The 17,993-nt window shown below is 39.6% G+C and overlaps 1 protein-coding gene and 1 pseudogene across 1 annotated transcript; one reads left to right on the top strand and one right to left on the bottom strand.

Moving 5' to 3' along the window:
- LOC109845581 lies at positions 3,512 to 8,671 on the top strand. The gene is made up of 4 exons (XM_020414853.1): positions 3,512 to 3,621; positions 3,715 to 4,523; positions 5,309 to 5,746; positions 8,117 to 8,671. The coding sequence occupies exons 2-4, from the start codon at positions 3,890 to 3,892 to the stop codon at positions 8,272 to 8,274; spliced, it is 1,230 nt and encodes a 409-aa protein (XP_020270442.1). The 5' UTR covers positions 3,512 to 3,621; positions 3,715 to 3,889; the 3' UTR covers positions 8,275 to 8,671.
- On the bottom strand, positions 8,768 to 17,427 carry LOC109845740 (annotated as a pseudogene).

The following is a 17,993-nucleotide window of genomic DNA, read 5'->3' as shown; positions in this document are numbered from 1 at the left end:
TGAACGCACGCCTGTGGTGTGCGTTTAGATGATTGAACAGACCCCTGAGGGTCGTTCTTTGTTTGAACGTATACTTGTGATGTGCGTTTGGTTGATAACCCAGACCCCTGGAGGTCAGGTTTTGATTGAACGCACGGCGTGCGTTTAAATGATTGAACGTGCTTTTGAGAGTCACGTTTTGGGACGCACTCTTGAGGTGTGCATCTATGTTGAACAACGCGCCACTGCGGGTCGCGTTTGAGTTGGATAACCCGAGGCTCATAGTCGGGTTCGTTACCACGAAGTGTGCGTTCTGGAGCAGAAACGCACAATTCGGGCGCAAGATCAGAAACGCAGTCTTTGCGTTGGGCCGTAGTTCGGCTGTTCCGTAAGTATGCTCGCCGTAAGGATCTTCTCCTTCGTCGAGCAGCATTTTTCTTGGCCTGTTTCAAGGCCTTGGCCGCGGCATCGTCGGCGTTGGTTGGGCTTTCCTCCGACATAGGTCTCTTTTGACCTATTATGTGCCGTAATGATACGGGGGAGGAGTCTTCAACTCGCAGAGCGAGTTTTAGGTCTTGGCCAAAGGAGAGGGCTTTCTTTGGCATCTCAGCAGTAGTGTTGACCTCCGTAGAGGTCCTGTGGGTATCACGCCTAGCTTTTGGGCTAAGGGACCCAGAGGAGAGGACCTCCTCATACTTGGCTTGGTCGAACTCTACGACGAGAGTTTCGACGGTGGTTCCAGCGAGGTGAACGTCAGATTGCGCCACCACTTCCTCGTCAGAGAAGCTAGTCCCCAGCGGAGTCGCCATCTTTTGTTGGTAGGAAATTTGAAGTAAAAAGACAATGAAAGAAAATTTGACTTGTATTCCCTCAAAATCAATTACAATTTGGATTCCGATTACAAAAGAGAAGAGAATGGATTTGATTCTCTCCTTTGTTTAAGACTGGGTTCTTCTTGGTAGCGATGGAGTGCTTCCTTCGATTGATCGCGTCGAACTTGCTCTCCGTTGACGATCCGACCGTCCTTCTTCACTGGAATAACTGAAGTGTTTGATGACTTCGGTTTAGAACTCTTGACGAGTGTTGAAGAACTCTGAACGAGTTAAGAACTCTGATAAGAGTTGTTGAAAACCGAATGTCTGGTTTGATGTGATTAACTTGCGTTACAAGCTAATTAAAAACTCTTAACGAGTTTAAGAACTCAGAATGAGTTAAAACTCTAAAACAGAGTTGTTGGAACCGAAAATTCGGTTAATTGCCAAGTGGATGATACCTTTGATGAAAGGATCCTTCGGGATTTGATTAACTGATCGTTGATCAGTTCCTTGATCTCCCGAAGATCTCTTCCTTCCGATTACTCAACTGCCGAGATTTGTTGACCTTGGGTGGTTTTGATACCAGCTCCCCTCAACTCTTTGCGGTTTTGATCTCAGAAACCGATTGATCAACCTATCAACCCGCCAACCCCTTACTCAGTTGAGTAAGTTGGTTATTTATAGGGTGATGTGGAGTGCAACCAACCCCTATTTCCGCTCCTTTGTGGGCGAGAATCCCTCAGAACGTGGGATAAACGGTTATGAGGCCGTTCAGCTTGCGTTTGAACAAGTCAAAACGCCTCAATTGGCGTTCTGGGCTTTAACTCTGCGCCCAAGGTTTGGGACGCAGAGTTAAATCTCTGTTAGGGATTTGAGACGCACGGGCCTCGTGTGTTCTGAACTTGGAAACGCACAGGCTGCTGGTGCGTTGAAATTTAATTCTGCGTTCAGAGTTCGGGACATAGCTGAGTCTGTTGAATAACGCACGTTATGGGTGCGTTTCGTGATTTAACTCTGCGTTCAGAGTTCGATGTCTGTTGATGAACGCACAGATTGTGTGCGTTTGAGAAACGCAGAAATGAATTTCTGCGTTTGGGAGAACTTGTTGGCTTATAACCTCGTCCACTATAACATTACAAAGGCTATTGTTTATTGATCTTTGCCTGTTATAGGATATGAGAGTCGTCAGATTGTAACTCTCACTGTTGGTTGTGAAGGCCACTGAACAGAGTTTTCATCAGCTGTCGGAAGTGTCGTCGAATTGTAACTCTTCTCGATCCGTGTGAAAAGTCTCCTATTTGCCGTTTTCGATCGTCGGCGTGAAAGCTATTTGATTGTAGCTCTCATTGTTGGAGCTTGACGGGAATCAACATCCATAGTGTCTTCTGGACGAATATTTGCCCACAGCTCTCTACCCAGCAACTCACCAGCTAAGTCCAACCTTTTATTTCTCGGAGATGAGGCCGTGTTTATAGCGGTGGCAGAGTTGCGAATGCAGTGATTGGGGAGTCGTCTGATTGTAACTCCTATTGTCAGGACTTGTTTGGATCAGCTATCCATTGTGATTTTTAGACAGCCTACATACATAAAAGTAGCCGATAACTTGATACTCTAGTATTACTATTAGGGGCTGTTTGGTTGCATACTTTTTGAGGAAACTTTTCTCAAAACATCTGATAATTGCAAATTTTTGATACTCTAGTATTACTATTAGGCTAAATTGCACAAAAATACTATAAAATTTACCATTTTGACAATTAAATACCACAAGTTGTATTTCGATACAAAACAATGCCATAAAGTTTTTAAAATTTGCATGCAACTACTGTAAATCGTGCAAACGTAGAAAACTTCACCCGAATATTTTTCTATTATACTCACGTACTAATTTTGGTAATTTCTAACCATTAATATTTATTAAAAATTCGATTAGAAATATCCCAACTCTGTTTTAAAGTAGAATTAAGATAAGCTTGAAAAAAATTAGTTAATTTAATGGTAAATTTAACAAATATTATTAGTTAAAAAGCTTTAAAATTAGGATGTAAGTATCATAGACAAACATTTGCGTGGAATTTTTCATGTTTACGTGACTGATGATAGCAACATGTAAATTCTAAATTTTGCACTAAAATACAACCTGTAGTATGTAATTTTTAAAACGATATTTTTGTGCAATTTAGCCTTATTATTATTTCTCACGTAACAAATCACAAAGTACTAAGGCCCCGTTTGGTTCCGATTTTTAGATGGGTAAGAGGGGGAAGCTGCAAAAAATATTAGTTTTTTGACATCTTTCCCCTAAAATCGCTTCTAAAGACGATTTTAGGAGAAAACTGTCAAAAATAACTAACATTTTTTACAACGTTCCCCTTTTTACCCATCCAAAAAGCCTATCCAAACAGCCCCTAACTGACTGCGTCACGCATGACAAACTCAGCAACCTCAACTACATCATTAACCACATAAACATGCGTCACGTGTGCATTAACTTGTGTATTAATTATTTTATTATTATTCTTGGCAACTTATGGCCCAAGACTCGCGGAAAAGATGTCCACAACCTTGAGCCCACAGACGTATTAACCCAAGTTACACGTGTCATTCACCAGTACATATGGCCCACATCTCAACATTGGGTGCAAAAGTGGGTGGCACGCTCAAATAGTTGGGTTGTCATAATTGAGGGGTTTAAAGCAGAGGATCCTATTCTGTTCTGTAATCTTCTAGGTGAAATTTTGTCCCTTTTTATGTCCCAAAATATTAACAAAAAATCGTGGATGAAAAAGACCAGCTAGGGTTTCGAAGCCACCAAGCTTCGATCCAGGTAAACTGAAATTTCTACAAAAATCCCTAAAATTTTCATTATTTTTTGGATCAAATCAGCTGATATCAATCTTTTTTTTCCCTCGGATTCTAGGGTTTCCGTTGGTCCTTTTCGATCCAATTCGAGAAATCGAAGTTGGGTTTGTGAAGCTTGGGGAAATAGCCCAAATTTCAGTTTTTAGGTTTCTAGGGGAAGAGTTAGGGTTAGGGTTTGTGAAAAGATGAGATCATCTTTGGTGGTTTAGGGGAGCTACGGAGTGACTGTGTCCATGCCGACCTTCACTGCGATTGCCCTGGATAGTCTATTGGAGCAGGGATCTAGAAACCCTAACCCTAAGCCACCGCCGGCTCCGGCGAGGGTTCAGAGGCAACTCAGTGCACCCCCAAATCCAGTTTCTGAGAAGAAGACGATCCCTTCTCGGCCTTCTCACGCCGTTTCCCCAACCCTTTACACAACCCCGGAAGTAACCCCGCTGCCCGATTCCCCTTCGTCGTTCCCGCCTTCGCCTTACATTATCAACCACAAGCGCCGTGGGCCCCGGCTCCTCAAGAGCTTCTCCCAAAGTGATGTCTTAGGCGATGAATCCAAAGCCACCAATCTTGAACGCAAGGTTGAAGCCCCAACTGTAAGCTCTGGGGACGGAGGAGAATCTAAAATTGGGAATTTGGAAGTAGTCATGGGGAATGGAGAGCATGTCAATTTGGAAAATGGGGTCAACGGAGGAGAGAAAGAGCAGATGAGTTTGGTTGTGGAAGTTGAAAGAGATGCGGAGTTGGATGAATTCGTTGATTTTCTAGATTCGATGAGTACATCGAGTAATGCCGAGATGGATGAAGGCAGTTTGGGAGAGCGCTCATGGAAGCCAGGTACTCCTGTTGGGGAGTATTATGATGCATTTGAAGGTATATTTCCTTATGATTATTAGCTTTTTGTTTTATTTGTACGTTTTGTTCCATGATTCATAGTTATGTGAAAGTATGCAGCTTTATTTGATTTTAATTTTTGATTCTGTACAATATAGTTGATGGCAAATTCTAAAGAGTTTTTATCCTTAATAGTTGAAGCTTTGTCAACTTTTAAAAATTTTCAACTAACTGATGTAACTTTGAAAAAGAGGGGGAAAAAAGGAAAAAATGAACCACTTGACCTTGAGCACTGGTGAAGCTTAAAATTTTAAGAAATTACTCTTTTTAATAATAATAGTTTACCATGAGTGTGTCAATATATGTGCATGACATAAAATTTGTACTAAGCAATTGTAAAAGGTTCGATATGTATGTTATTGAACTCTTCTGCGTTGCCTAGAAGCCTTGAGAAGGTGCAAGGTAATTCATTCGTAGGGATCCATGATAGTTTGTTTCTGAAACGCTTTTGAGGAAATTTCATTTGTCTAGCAGTTTTAACATTTCAATATACTAATGGCAAGTATAACGACAGTTTTACAGAAGATTCTTCTATGGTACATGTAAGTTGATGCTGAATTTATGTGAAAACCAATAAACCATTCAACTTTTTTATTAGTTGACATAACATTTCGCAATTGTAAGCAATCTACAAGGGCTTTTTGGATCTTCATGCTATATAGTATATACTTCATAACTTCAAAAAATTCTATGGACATATAGTGTTATAGTTCTTCCTAGTAACGTTCAGGAATCATGTTCACTTTATTCGGTCCTTTATGTAGAGATCTCCAGTGATGGCACAAGATCATCATGTCGAAATGTCATAGAAGATGAACTACGTGAGATGAGGCTCAATCTTTTAATGGAAATTGAGAAGAGGAAGCAAGCAGAGGAAGCCCTTGAGAACTTGCAAAGCCAGTGGCAGAATCTTAGACAGCATCTATCACTTGTGGGTTTGACACTTCCTACCCTCCCAGCGATCACAGATGAGACTGTAGAACAACCAAATCTTGATCCTGCAGAGGGGTTATGCCAGCAAATTGTCATTGCTCGCACTGTGGCTAGTTCTATTGGGAGGGCATGTTCGCGGGCAGAGGTCGAGATGGAGGTGGAACCACAAATTGAGGCTAAGAATTTTGAGATTGCCAGGCTTTCAGATCGTCTACAGTACTATGAAGCTGCAAACAGGGAGATGTCACAAAGAAACCAGGAAGCCATGGGTGAGAATGTTGAACTTGTTCTATTATAATTTTTGCACGTATACAATGCTCATGCCTGCCTCATTTTCCGGTTTATATTCTCATTTTTCTTGATCATGACAACTATATTTCTTCTACTTTCTTTTACTACGTTTGTCATATTTTCTTATGGGAAAAAGCAAGATATGCCATCTTTTTGGTTTTTATGCATGAGCATGAACTTGACGGTCATATATATTGAGAAAGGGGTGTTGTTTCCTATTATGAAAAAGTTTAAATGCTATTGTTTTAAATGTCCCTGGCATGGCCCGATATATCAGCCGATATATCCTTTTGTAATGCTTGCCGCTAAAAGACATGGTTTAAATATCCTTTATCGCTTTTTGGCATTTTTGGGCGATATATCCCTGACATGGCCTATATATTAGCTGTTATGTTATGTTGGCTGATATTGTCCTTTTTTATGGCTTTGTCGCAAAATTATATACAACTTTTGGCAATTTTTAGGCAACATATCATGACTTTCCCAATATATCAAGTGACATTGCGGCCTCAAAAAAATCTACCGTAATGTTGCAATGTCGATTTAGACTTCTAATTTATTTTAGAAGGTTGATTGGTGGTCTAAACATATATTATTTAAATGGCTATATTTTATTAAGTATATTTAGATTGTGTTTTAGATATCTACAATCCGATATAAATTTTGGACGTCTGATATTTTCCCGATATCCGATATTATCTACAATCCGATATAAATTTTGGACGTCTGATATTTTCCCGATATCCGATATTATCTACAATCCGATATAAATTTTGGACGTCTGATATTTTCCCGATATCCGATATTATCTACAATCCGATATAAATTTTGGACGTCTGATATTTTCCCGATATCCGATATTATCTACAATCCGATATAAATTTTGGACGTCTGATATTTTCCCGATATCCGATATTATCTACAATCCGATATAAATTTTGGACGTCTGATATTTTCCCGATATCCGATATTATCTACAATCCGATATAAATTTTGGACGTCTGATATTTTCCCGATATCCGATATTATCTACAATCCGATATAAATTTTGGACGTCTGATATTTTCCCGATATCCGATATTATCTACAATCCGATATAAATTTTGGACGTCTGATATTTTCCCGATATCCGATATTATCTACAATCCGATATAAATTTTGGACGTCTGATATTTTCCCGATATCCGATATTATCTACAATCCGATATAAATTTTGGACGTCTGATATTTTCCCGATATCCGATATTATCTACAATCCGATATAAATTTTGGACGTCTGATATTTTCCCGATATCCGATATTTAAAACCTTTCCCACGGAATAAGTCCCAGACTCTAAATTTATATAAGCAGCTAGAGAAAGAAGGCGCTAAAAGTCTACAACAAGAAGTGGAAGCACAAAATCCAACCACAACATGGACCACTCAGACCTGCTGTGATATATCATATATGACATCTATATCTGGATTTTCCTCCTCATCTGTCTGATCCTCTCGGAGTATGATGCGAGTATGTGGCATAGCCTAAAGGAGATGTTTGTGGATCTCAAGTTGCTCTTGATGCCGATGAAGCTCAAAAAGATATAAAGTAGGAGATTGATCTTTGATCAATCAGCATTCTCTGACCTTCAATCTGGTTCTGAAAACATATAGCATTCACATCCAGCTGTATGGTTCTAATGGCTACAATAGTCATTACTCATGCCAGTTTATCTACTCTCCTGTTTCTCTAGGGCCTCTTGCATCGTCTCTTCTTAGCATTATCTCTTATAAGAAAGTAGGATGCTAATCAAACTAGAAGAGGAATTGCTATAATGTCCTAATTCTGTCACGTTTAAACATCAGCTGTGATGTTTTGGAGCACTTGCCCATGCACCATCTATCATTTGTATCCTAATGTCACTTCAAAAACTTCTTCGTGAGAATGGCATATTTAGAACCAGTAATAAGAACTGGTGGCACCTTGTCTGAAAGGAAATGTTTTTTTTAAGCGAATATATGATTTCTTTTATCCATAGGATGGGATAGGATAAAGACGGTAGTTTGTTTAAATTAGTATGTGAGGTCATTTAATCCAAAAACCAAAGCCATCCTGAATTCAATTGGTCGTTCTAAACTCCTTAAGACGCATCCTTTAAGTATCCATTAGTACTTTATGTAACCCAACATGGACATTTTAATTTAACTCACAATTCCTATACTTTTCAAATAATGCTCCATCAGCTATTCTTAGTCAACCACATCACTAACCTTCTCATATTGACATATAAATACATTATGAGGTTATTGTGGACTAATTGAAGCATATTCCATACTATTGAGTGCATCTAATACTTTGCTCTTATATCAGAGATGGCACGACAACAGCGTCACCGGAGGAAGAGAAGGCAGAGATGGATATTGGGCTCAATTGGTGTCGCTGTAACTCTTGGAGCAGCAGCAATTGCATGGTCTTATACTCCTGCTTCAAAGCCCTCACCCCATGAAGGTGAAAGCCATGGAGATTAAATTCTAGTACTTATCCTAGTGAGTATCCATCCTTAATAATATCAAGGGATATATCCCACTAGCTTAGACATCCATAACACATGCGAGGTTGCTCAACTGACTGGCGATCTGCTATACAAAATTTCTCCCCTTTTCAAAATTTACCCCCCATGTATAAATTGGCCTTCTTACGAGGGCTTCTCCCCTCTAATTTTGTTGGTTATGCAAATAACACTATGGAGGAAACTACAGTTTTCCTGTTGTTTTTACATTGTGATATCTACGCTCTGGTGAATTTTGGCAACAGGTGAGTGAATTTTGGATGACATTTTGTTCTGTGACGGTCATGTATGATGAAGCCAACTGCATTTGTATTGTTTATTTATTATTTGATCTAGAAAACAAGGGCAATCTTCCAGCGCAAGTTCCATCTTTATCTTCTTGAAGCTCTAACCAGAGAGAATTTAATGCCTTCATATGATTGCCTCATCTCTGATGACTGCGTTCTTATGAACTACAGTAATGCCACATCAAATGTAGAACCCTTCTTGAGGCCCATCAGCTTCTTGAACTCCCTGATAAAAAAAACAATAATAAGTTTAATAGGCTATTTTACCTGCAAACTAATAAGTACCTCATAAGAAGGTTTACTTGTGGCTCTGAACAGTAATAAGGATTCAAAAAGTCAAGCACAGTTATTGATGTGGAGGGCATTTGTCGCAAAGAGTAAGGGGCTGTTTGGTTGTTGTTGGTAAAGTTGTGTATTTATGACAATGACACAACTTGGAAAGTTGTTGTCCACCTCATCAATTTCACTTTTATATTTTTCTTTGTTTGTTTTTTATTCCATTGGAATCATAAAACACTTGTTTGGTTTGCAAAATAAAACTTTAATTGTTTGTTTGGAAAGTGTAAAAAATGATCCCTACTCAAATGATCATATTGGTTGGAATTATTTTTTACCAACTTCAATGTTAGCTTTCTCCTAAAATCATGTCTTTTTTTTATGAAATCAATTTACAAGCCACATCAGCATATGAAATCACTTTACATTATTTTCACAACTACAAACAAACAATTGAAAGTATATGAAATCACTTTACATTATTTTCACAACTACAAACAAACAATTGAAAGTGATGAAAGCTGACATTGAGACCCACTTTTTTACACTTTACATCCTTTTACATGGTAAAAACATACAACCAAACAGCCACTAAAGGTTCTGCAGGAGTAATTCCTGTATCATATCAAAGTTTCTTGTGGCTCTGAACTTTGTTAAACTCACGGGGTTATCTATGTTCAACCAGTAGAACTAAACCATAAAAGTCTTTTTTTAAAGTCCGTCAACAGAATATATTTTATCATTTTTAGTTTTGGAAAATATGAAAAGAACCCCATTTTAAACTCACCTTCAGTTCTACTCCAAATTCAAGACGTGAGCTACATTCATGCAAGAAGAACCCATTGAGATAATTGCGTCGGCAAGCTGCAAGAAATAATTTAAGCTATAAGATAGTAAAAAAGTTGCGTAAAAAAAAATGCTTAATATATGATATATGTTTGCGCATTTAGCATACCCGGAAATTTTAAACTTTTGTAGGGGGTAAATATCTGAACTTTGGAGGCTGCACCAGAGAAACAGAAAAAAAAATACAAATCAATCATGGATCATCCGAACTAGGGAAAAAATGGCACCAAAATTAAATTGTTACACACCAAAATTCAAAGGAAAAAAATTGTTATTAGTTATTTTGTCACCATATAATCTATTTTGGGAGAGAAAATTCTCTCTATATAGATGCAACTAACCTGCTCGGTGAGAGCCAAATTTGCATTGAAGAATTACTTGATTGTCCCGATGTCTTCCCAATAATCATTAAATAAATACGCCTGCCAAGAGATTAAGACATTCAGACATTCAGTAACTTGAACTCGGATTCTCTCCACTACAAAAAAAATAGTGGAGGGACCACTACATAATCACAGCCATTGATTATCTAGTTGATGGTTATGATTTTTTCTTTTAGTGCAAATTAGGAATGAGTGCAATATACGGGGGTATGGTAAGTGTTAGATTTAGATTGTATCATAACCGCCTACTAAATAATCAATGCTTGAGATTAAAAGTAGTGGTCTCTCCACTACTTTTTTGTAGTGGAGAGGATCCAAATCCGTGGCTTTATCCTAACTTTAAATGATATTAATCCACTTTGAGTAATAGAATACAACAATGGATGTGCTCCTAGATTATTTATTAACCTGGACATTATGATCCATTACTGCTGAAGGTATAATTTCTGATCCAAAACCATTGGATGTAGGATACCTCCACCTGAATAAGAAAAGAAGAGAAAAATGAATAAATAAATAAATAAAAGGGCTAATTTTAGGAAAACCCCTCAACTATAAGGGTTGTCTAAGAAAAAAACCCAAATAACTAATAACAATTTTTTTCCTTTGAATTTTGGTGTCTAACAATTTAATTTTGGTGCCATTTTTTCCCTAGTTCGGATGATCCATGATTGATTTGTATTTTTTTCTGTTTCTCTGGTGCAGCCTCCAAAGTTCAGATATTTACCCCCTACAAAAGTTTAAAATTTCAGATATTAACTTTAGAAAACCCCCTTCAGATATTAACTTTAGAAAACCCCCCTCAATTATGGTGTTGTTGTGGATTACCCCCTTAACTTTTAAAATATGATTTATTCCCTCACATGTTTTCTCACGTAACCCCCTAAACTAATATAATTAATATCTAAAAGAACCAATGATTTAAATGACCATACTATCACTAAGATATTAAATTCTTTACTGCACCGTGCCTTTTTAACTTTTTGGTTAAAAATAACTTTCATTTTATTTTCCCTGTTTTCTTATTCCTCCTTCATTGCTAGGTTCATGTACAAATCTAAGTTTTTTCTTTTTGTTTTGAAATACTAAACTTCTTTTATTTTCCACTTATCTATGCTTGTAATGTTTGAAACAATTGAAACTTTAGATTTTTACTTTTTAGAAGAATAGTTTCCTCATCAAAACTCATCGAACTGAAGCCTAATATTTTGATTTGGTTGGGTCTTTAAATACACATGAATTTTTTTCAACCATGCGTATCTTAGTCATTGCATATTTCAAATTAATAATATTAGGTGGGTTATTTGGCAAAAAAAGAAAGAAAGATAAAGGGGTTTATGAGGCACCCCTACCATAGTTAAGAGGGCTTTAGTCATATTTTGAAAGTTGGGGGTTATCTATAACACCCTCAAAGTTGAGGGGGTTATCTATAGTTAAAATAGCTGAGGCGAGTTTTCTAAGACAAGCTCCACACTTAAGGGTGGTTTTCTAAAATTAACCCAAAATAAAAATAACAATGCAGTCCATTAAATAAACATGGGTAAATTGCTGATAGACACCGTACTATCAACCAAATGCAGATAGAACCCATGAGTGAATCTTTCTTACTCTTTTACTCTCACGAAGTTTATTTGTCACCACTAAAAAAAATCTCTTTACTTGAGGGTAAAAGAGTCAAAACTTTCACTCAGGTAGTCTATCTACAACAATGGAACTACTGTGAACGCGTTTTCACATGTCTCGTGGGCCCACACCCACGTTTAGCATCAATAGGCAACAGACTCAATGCGTGGGGGGCCACAGGCTTGTGTGATGCGGTTTTTTTCTTTCTTGGACGTGGTGTTGGCCCACCCGATAGCCAAGTTAATAAAGGCTAGGGTTTTCTGCAGTTCGACTGTGCAAGGAGCAAAGAGGAAAATTGAAAGCGGCAGCGAGCAAGGGGACTTTGTGCGACTGCAGGAGAAAAACCGCAGGCACGTGTTTTCTTAGGGGTTGTCTTTTGTTTTGAGAGAGATAATTGTGTGAGAGGTTTGAGAGATTGTGTGAGGGTTTAGATTGAGTGATTGTAAACCCTAGTTGTATTCTCTCCTCTCTAATAGTAGATCTCCCCCCTCCTTGCCCCGTGGACGTAGACAGTTTGCCGAACCACGTAAAATTAGTTTGTTTGAGTTTGTGGCCATTGTAATAGTTTTTAGGATCCCTCGACGCGCAGTCCTAGAGCTGACGAGAGGAAGAGCAAATATCCCACTTTGATGGGATATTAGGCTTTCAGATTCTTGTTCCCTTTGAGAAACAAGAATTCTTATCGATCTTTCTCTCTTATTGTGCACCAGAAATTTTGCCGAAATTTTCGTTGAGCCCAGATTCCAGATCTAGGGTTTGGTTGGAGGAGTAGATCAATTTGGAGGCCCGTTTAGGACTTCGTTGGTGATAAAGGTGAGATCTTTTGGTAAAGACTCTATCTTTCAGTTTTGGATCTATTCTTTGTTCGTTGGTGCGTAAGATGTCGGGGAAAGAAGGTGCTTCGGGAGTCGAGGGTGGTTCTTCTGAAAGAAGGTGCTTCGGGAGTCGAGGGTGATTCTTCTGGCGTGAAGACTATTCAGAGTTTGAATATCCACTCTATGAAGATAGATGTGGAGAAATTTAATGGCACAAACAATTTTGGATTATGGAGATGCGAGGTTTTGGATGCGCTGAACGCGCAGAATTTGGAGGATACATTGGAGTTAGATGGCAAGCCAGATGAGATTGAAGAGAAGGTTTGGAAGAAGATGAATCGAACGGCGTGTGGTGTGATTAGGTCTTGTTTGACTCAAGATCTAAAATATGATGTGATGAATGAGACTTCTGCGAAGAAGATTTGGGAGATTCTCGAAAGCAAGTATTTGACCAAGAGTGTGAAAAATCGCTTGCATTTGAAGAGGAGACTTTATCGTTTCCAGTTGAAGAAGGGAACCTCCATTAGAGATCACATGAACCACTACACAAAACTTATTGCGGATTTGGCGAATGTGGATGTCAAGATTGAAGATGAGGACAAGGCGTTGCTGTTGTTGAGTTCCTTGCCCGACGAGGAATATGGGACCTTCGTTCTTACTCTGATTAATGGGAAGACATCACTTTCGTATAGTGAGGTCACCGCTGCACTTGTGAATTATCAGCTTCGAAAGAAGGATAAGGAGGCTTCGGTTGAGCCGGTAGCGGAGGCGTTGGTCGCAAGAGGGAAGGGTCCAAACCGAAAGAATTGGAAGTCACAGTCTAGAGTAGGAAAAGATCAGTGTGCTTGGTGCAAGGAGACTGGTCATTGGAAGAAAGACTGCCCAAAGCTCGACGAATGGATGAAGAATAAGCAGAAGGGAAAAGGGAAGCAACCATCATCAGAAGCAAACATCGTATCGGATGGTAATAATTCTGACTCTTCTATTTATTCGCTTTCTATCAGTCCTACAGATAGCTATTCGGAGGAATCTGAATGGATGTTGGATAGTGGTGCGACCTATCATGTGTGCCCTAGAAGGGAATGGTTCTCCAGTTTTGAGAAGCTGGTGGATAGTGGTGTGGTGTACATGGCTGATAACCGTGCATGTCAGATCCTTGGGATAGGAAGAATTCGCATAAAAATGTTTGACGGGACTGTTAGAGAGTTAAATGATGTGAGATATGTTCCTTCTTTGAGGAAGAACTTGATCTCAATTGGAGCTTTGGTTGGAGAGGGTCTGAATGTTCGAATTGAGGACATGGTTCTCAAGATTGTGGAAGACTCTCGGATTGTGATGAAGGGCGTCAGGAGGAATAACCTGTATTACTTGACTGGAGGTATAGTGGCAGGTGGAGAGCTGACGACTTCTGTTGATTCGACTAGACTGCGGCATTTGGGGCTTGGCCATTCCAGTATTGATTCCTCGCATAGATTGAAAGAGGGTGCAAAGACCTGCAGTTTGAAGTCCAGTGAACATGTTGATGTGAGCAAGAAGACCGAGGTGAAGTGTGGCACCTCTATTCACCGTGCTAAGGGTCGTTCTGGAGGAGTTCACGTGGATGTTTGGGGGCCTTCCAAGGGGACATCATTGGGAGGTAATAGGCGTTTGGTTTCCTTTGTTGGTGACTGTTCTAGGCGTGTTTGGGTTGCAACCAAATCCTCTTTGGAGAAAGTCCTAGTAGTATCCAACAGATTGAAGAAGTGTGTAATAGACAGAAAGGTGAAGGTACTCCATTCTGGTGGGAGGTACAAGATGGACCGGTTTCTGTATTGGAGCCGAGCTCACGGCATTTCGAGACACTTCGTTGGAAAGGAAATCTTGGGACAACTAGATAGGGTGACAAATTTGGAGAACTGTGCCTTGCTGGAGGAGGATCGGTGTTTGTGGTCGAGCAATGGTTTGCAGAAGAGTTTCTGGACAGAGGCATCGACATATGTGGGTCATCCTATTATAGAGTTGTCAACTGTTGCGATTGGAGGTAAAACTCCATTGGAAGATAGGTCTGATAGTGTCACTTTGGTTGAGGCTTCGATGAGGAAGCCAATTGACTCTCAGCAGGTGGAGAGTTTTGGACAGACCTTAGAGGTATCGCAGCGGGTGGAGACTGATGCTACTCCACATTGGGTGGGGATTTTCCCACATACTCCAGGTGGAGATCATTTGGTTTTGGATGCAGATGATGAGTTGGGTTTTGATTCGAGTGTAGCTGGTAGACGTAGTTTGGATATGACCATTGGTTCACCTCAGGTGGATGTGTTTGAGGTCATTGGAGGTGCTATCAGCCGCAAAGTTGATGAAATTGGAGAAGGGTTGTGAACTCTTCTAGTGGATTGGGGCCTTTGGAGGCCATTTGGGTGAACTACGTTCGACTTGATTCCTTGGGCAAGAGGATACGTAGGCAGTCTTTCAGATGCAGCCGGTTTTGGATTTTGATGAGGGTGAGATCGATTTGGTGAGTTGATACCGACATTTGGAGAGTGTTCGCATTCTCATTTGGGCTCTCGACTTGTTATGGATTGAGTCCGTTGTCGTCTTTCTTGGACGTGGTGTTGGCCCACCCGATAGCCAAGTTAATAAAGGCTAGGGTTTTCTGCAGTTCGGCTGTGCAAGGAGCAAAGAGGAAAATTGAAAGCGGCAGCGAGCAAGGGGACTTTGTGCGGCTGCAGGAGAAAAACCGCAGACACGTGTTTTCTTAGCGGCTGTCTTTTGTTTTGAGAGAGATAATTGTGTGAGAGGTTTGAGAGATTGTGTGAGGGTTTAGATTGAGTGATTGTAAACCCTAGTTGTATTCTCTCCTCTCTAATAGTAGATCTCTCCCCTCCTTGCCCCGTGGACGTAGACAGTTTGCCGAACCACGTAAAATTAGTTTGTTTGAGTTTGTGGCCATTGTAATAGTTTTTAGGATCCCTCGACGCGCAGTCCTAGAGCTGACGAGAGGAAGAACAAATATCCCACTTTGATGGGATATTAGGCTTTCAGATTCTTGTTCCCTTTGAGAAACAAGAATTCTTATCGATCTTTCTCTTTTATTGTGCACCAAAAACTCTGCCGAAATTTCCGCTGAGCACAACTACAAGGGTCTATCTGTAATTGGGCGATAGTAAGACGGTCTATCCGCAAATTAACCTCTTAAACAACAATGTAGTCAGTAATCCAACGATGGCATGAAATCTTAAATAAAAATAGTGAAAAGAAGGCGGTCAGTATGCAATTTACCCGAGACGCTTTAGAAGGACATCTCTTTTAAAGACGTAAACCCCCATCGATGCAATGTAGGGAGATTTCGCTGCTTCTTTGATTAGACAATCCAAGAATAGCAGTATCAACTATCTGTTTTCGAGAAAGCAACTCATTTTCTTATTAAATGGTTCTAATTTTTGTGGTGCGTTCAGTTTTCTAGCTGAAAATTTGATCAGAAATTGACACACTTACCATCGCTTCAAGCTCGGGACTCTTCGGTTTCTCTGAGAACTGAATGGGATCTTAAGGGCCCGTTTAGTTGATGTTTTTGGCCTCGGGTGTTGGGCAAAAAGCCTGCCAAAAGAACACTTTTGGCAGGCTTTCTGCCAAAAACGCCTCTAAAAAGAGGCGTTTTTTTTTTTAGAGGCGTTTTGGGCAGAAAGCCTGCCAAAAGTACTCTTTTGGCAGGCTTTCTGCCCAACACCCGAGGTCAAAAACATCAACCAAACGGGCCCTTAATTAGCCACTAAATGCAATCAAGCCAGACACATGATTAGGAGGAACCATTCACTCCCACTCTTTAGCAAAGAGATCTTAATTCTGTCCAAAGCACACACACTACCATTTTCATCAGAGCTCAAGATACATATAGGCTTGAGACAACCCTTCAAGCAATCCAGATTGACATATTTGCCTAACTTAATATCCTAGAAAACATAACAGTCAATGCAGTCCAGATTGACCATCCTTGAGTATTTTACAGATAACTCTCTCCAGAAAAACTCTAAATTCATGCACCACCAGATTTATTTAAAAATTGATTCATTCATCTTTCTAATGCTTCAATTGGAGAGTCAATTGGAGTCTCTAGGGAAACTTATGACTGAAACAATTAAGACTATGCGCACAGTCAGAAAAATCTGAAAATGAACCTTGGCCTTTGTTTGCTCCTGCATCAAAAACCCCTCTAGGACTTCTGGTGCCTCACAAAAAAGCCCATGAATGAACTTTCTTCAATCGACCCACTACCTGTTATTGTCAAAATGGCATGTTGCCTATAAATGACAGATCATTTTGGGAGTCTCTCTCTCTCTCTAGTCTCAAGAAAATTTTTAGTTATTTGCCAACTACAGTCCCTTGAAAAAAATTTCAAACTTCAACGGTTTTTATAAGACATCCCAAAGTTTGGGGAGGGGCCGTGACATCAAAAACTTCACAGGGGTTATCTGGAAAACCCCCAAAGTTCAGGGGGTTTTGTGAAATTAATGTGGAGACTTGCTATAAATGGACAAATTTTCAAAACAAACTCTTTTGCAAATTTATTCCCAAAAAACAACTCATTTCTCTTTTATTTGTAAAAACCGACCTGGTTTCAGCCTCAGCGCTGAAACCAGGTCTGTTTTTACAAAAAAAGTTCTGAAACTTCACGGGAGTTGAACTCCCGTGAAGTTTAGCAGCTTTTAATTAAGCTGCTAAACTTCACGGGCGTTCAACTCCCGTGAAGTTTCACAGTCATTTTATTATGCTGATAAATTTCACGGGAGTTGAACTCCCGTGAAATTCATTTCATTCATTTTTAGTTCCCTCCGTCTCAAGAAAAATTCCAACTTCTAGGAGCCTCCTCCCCCACCTCCAAGAACACCCTCCTCTCCCTCCCCATCAAAACCCACAACCCTTTATATTCTTGAATTGATCCCGTTTGTCATTTCGTCACTTGGAATATTTTTGGTGATCCTTTTCCCTTCAATTTCAGTTTCTTGAACATTCTATTTTGATCATTTGGGTTTAGTTTAATTCTTCAACTTCACGGGAGTTCAACTCCCGTGAAGTTTGAGATTTTTTTTTTACAAAAACCGACCTGGTTTCAGCTCAGAAGCTGAAACCAGGTCGGTTTTTGCAAATAAATTCTAAATAAGTTGGTTTTTGGGATTAAATGTTCAAATAGGTCCGTTTTGAAAATTTGTCCTGCTATAAATATACTGAAAACTGCCAACTAACCTCAAAAAACCAAGTGAATTGTCTGACAGCATCTGCTGTCCCCCGGAACCAATTCATTCCTAATTCTCCCGGTGTTTGTGTGGCCGCCAAAACCTGCTCATTGAATTAAATCTCACTTAGCTTGATGCTTTAGAGCCAGATTATCTACAGTAAATAGTAATATCCTAGTTAGCAAGATAAAACTCCATATCTTTATGTTGTGTTTGGGAGCTCACTAAGTGAAGGGAA

This window comes from Asparagus officinalis, chromosome 6 (genome assembly GCF_001876935.1).
Source record: "Asparagus officinalis chromosome 6, Aspof.V1, whole genome shotgun sequence".
NCBI classification, from domain to species: domain Eukaryota; kingdom Viridiplantae; phylum Streptophyta; class Magnoliopsida; order Asparagales; family Asparagaceae; genus Asparagus; species Asparagus officinalis.
This window is presented reverse-complemented; position numbering and strand designations above follow the sequence as displayed.

Bases quoted from the DNA above. Each gene is read 5' to 3' on its own strand.
- LOC109845581 (XM_020414853.1), top strand. From the start codon at position 3,890: ATGCCGACCTTCACTGCGATTGCCCTGGATAGTCTATTGGAGCAGGGA. The intron at 4,524-5,308 runs GTATATTTCCTT...TCCTTTATGTAG, and splicing joins GTATTATGATGCATTTGAAG to AGATCTCCAGTGATGGCACA. The intron at 5,747-8,116 runs GTGAGAATGTTG...CTCTTATATCAG, and splicing joins AAGAAACCAGGAAGCCATGG to AGATGGCACGACAACAGCGT.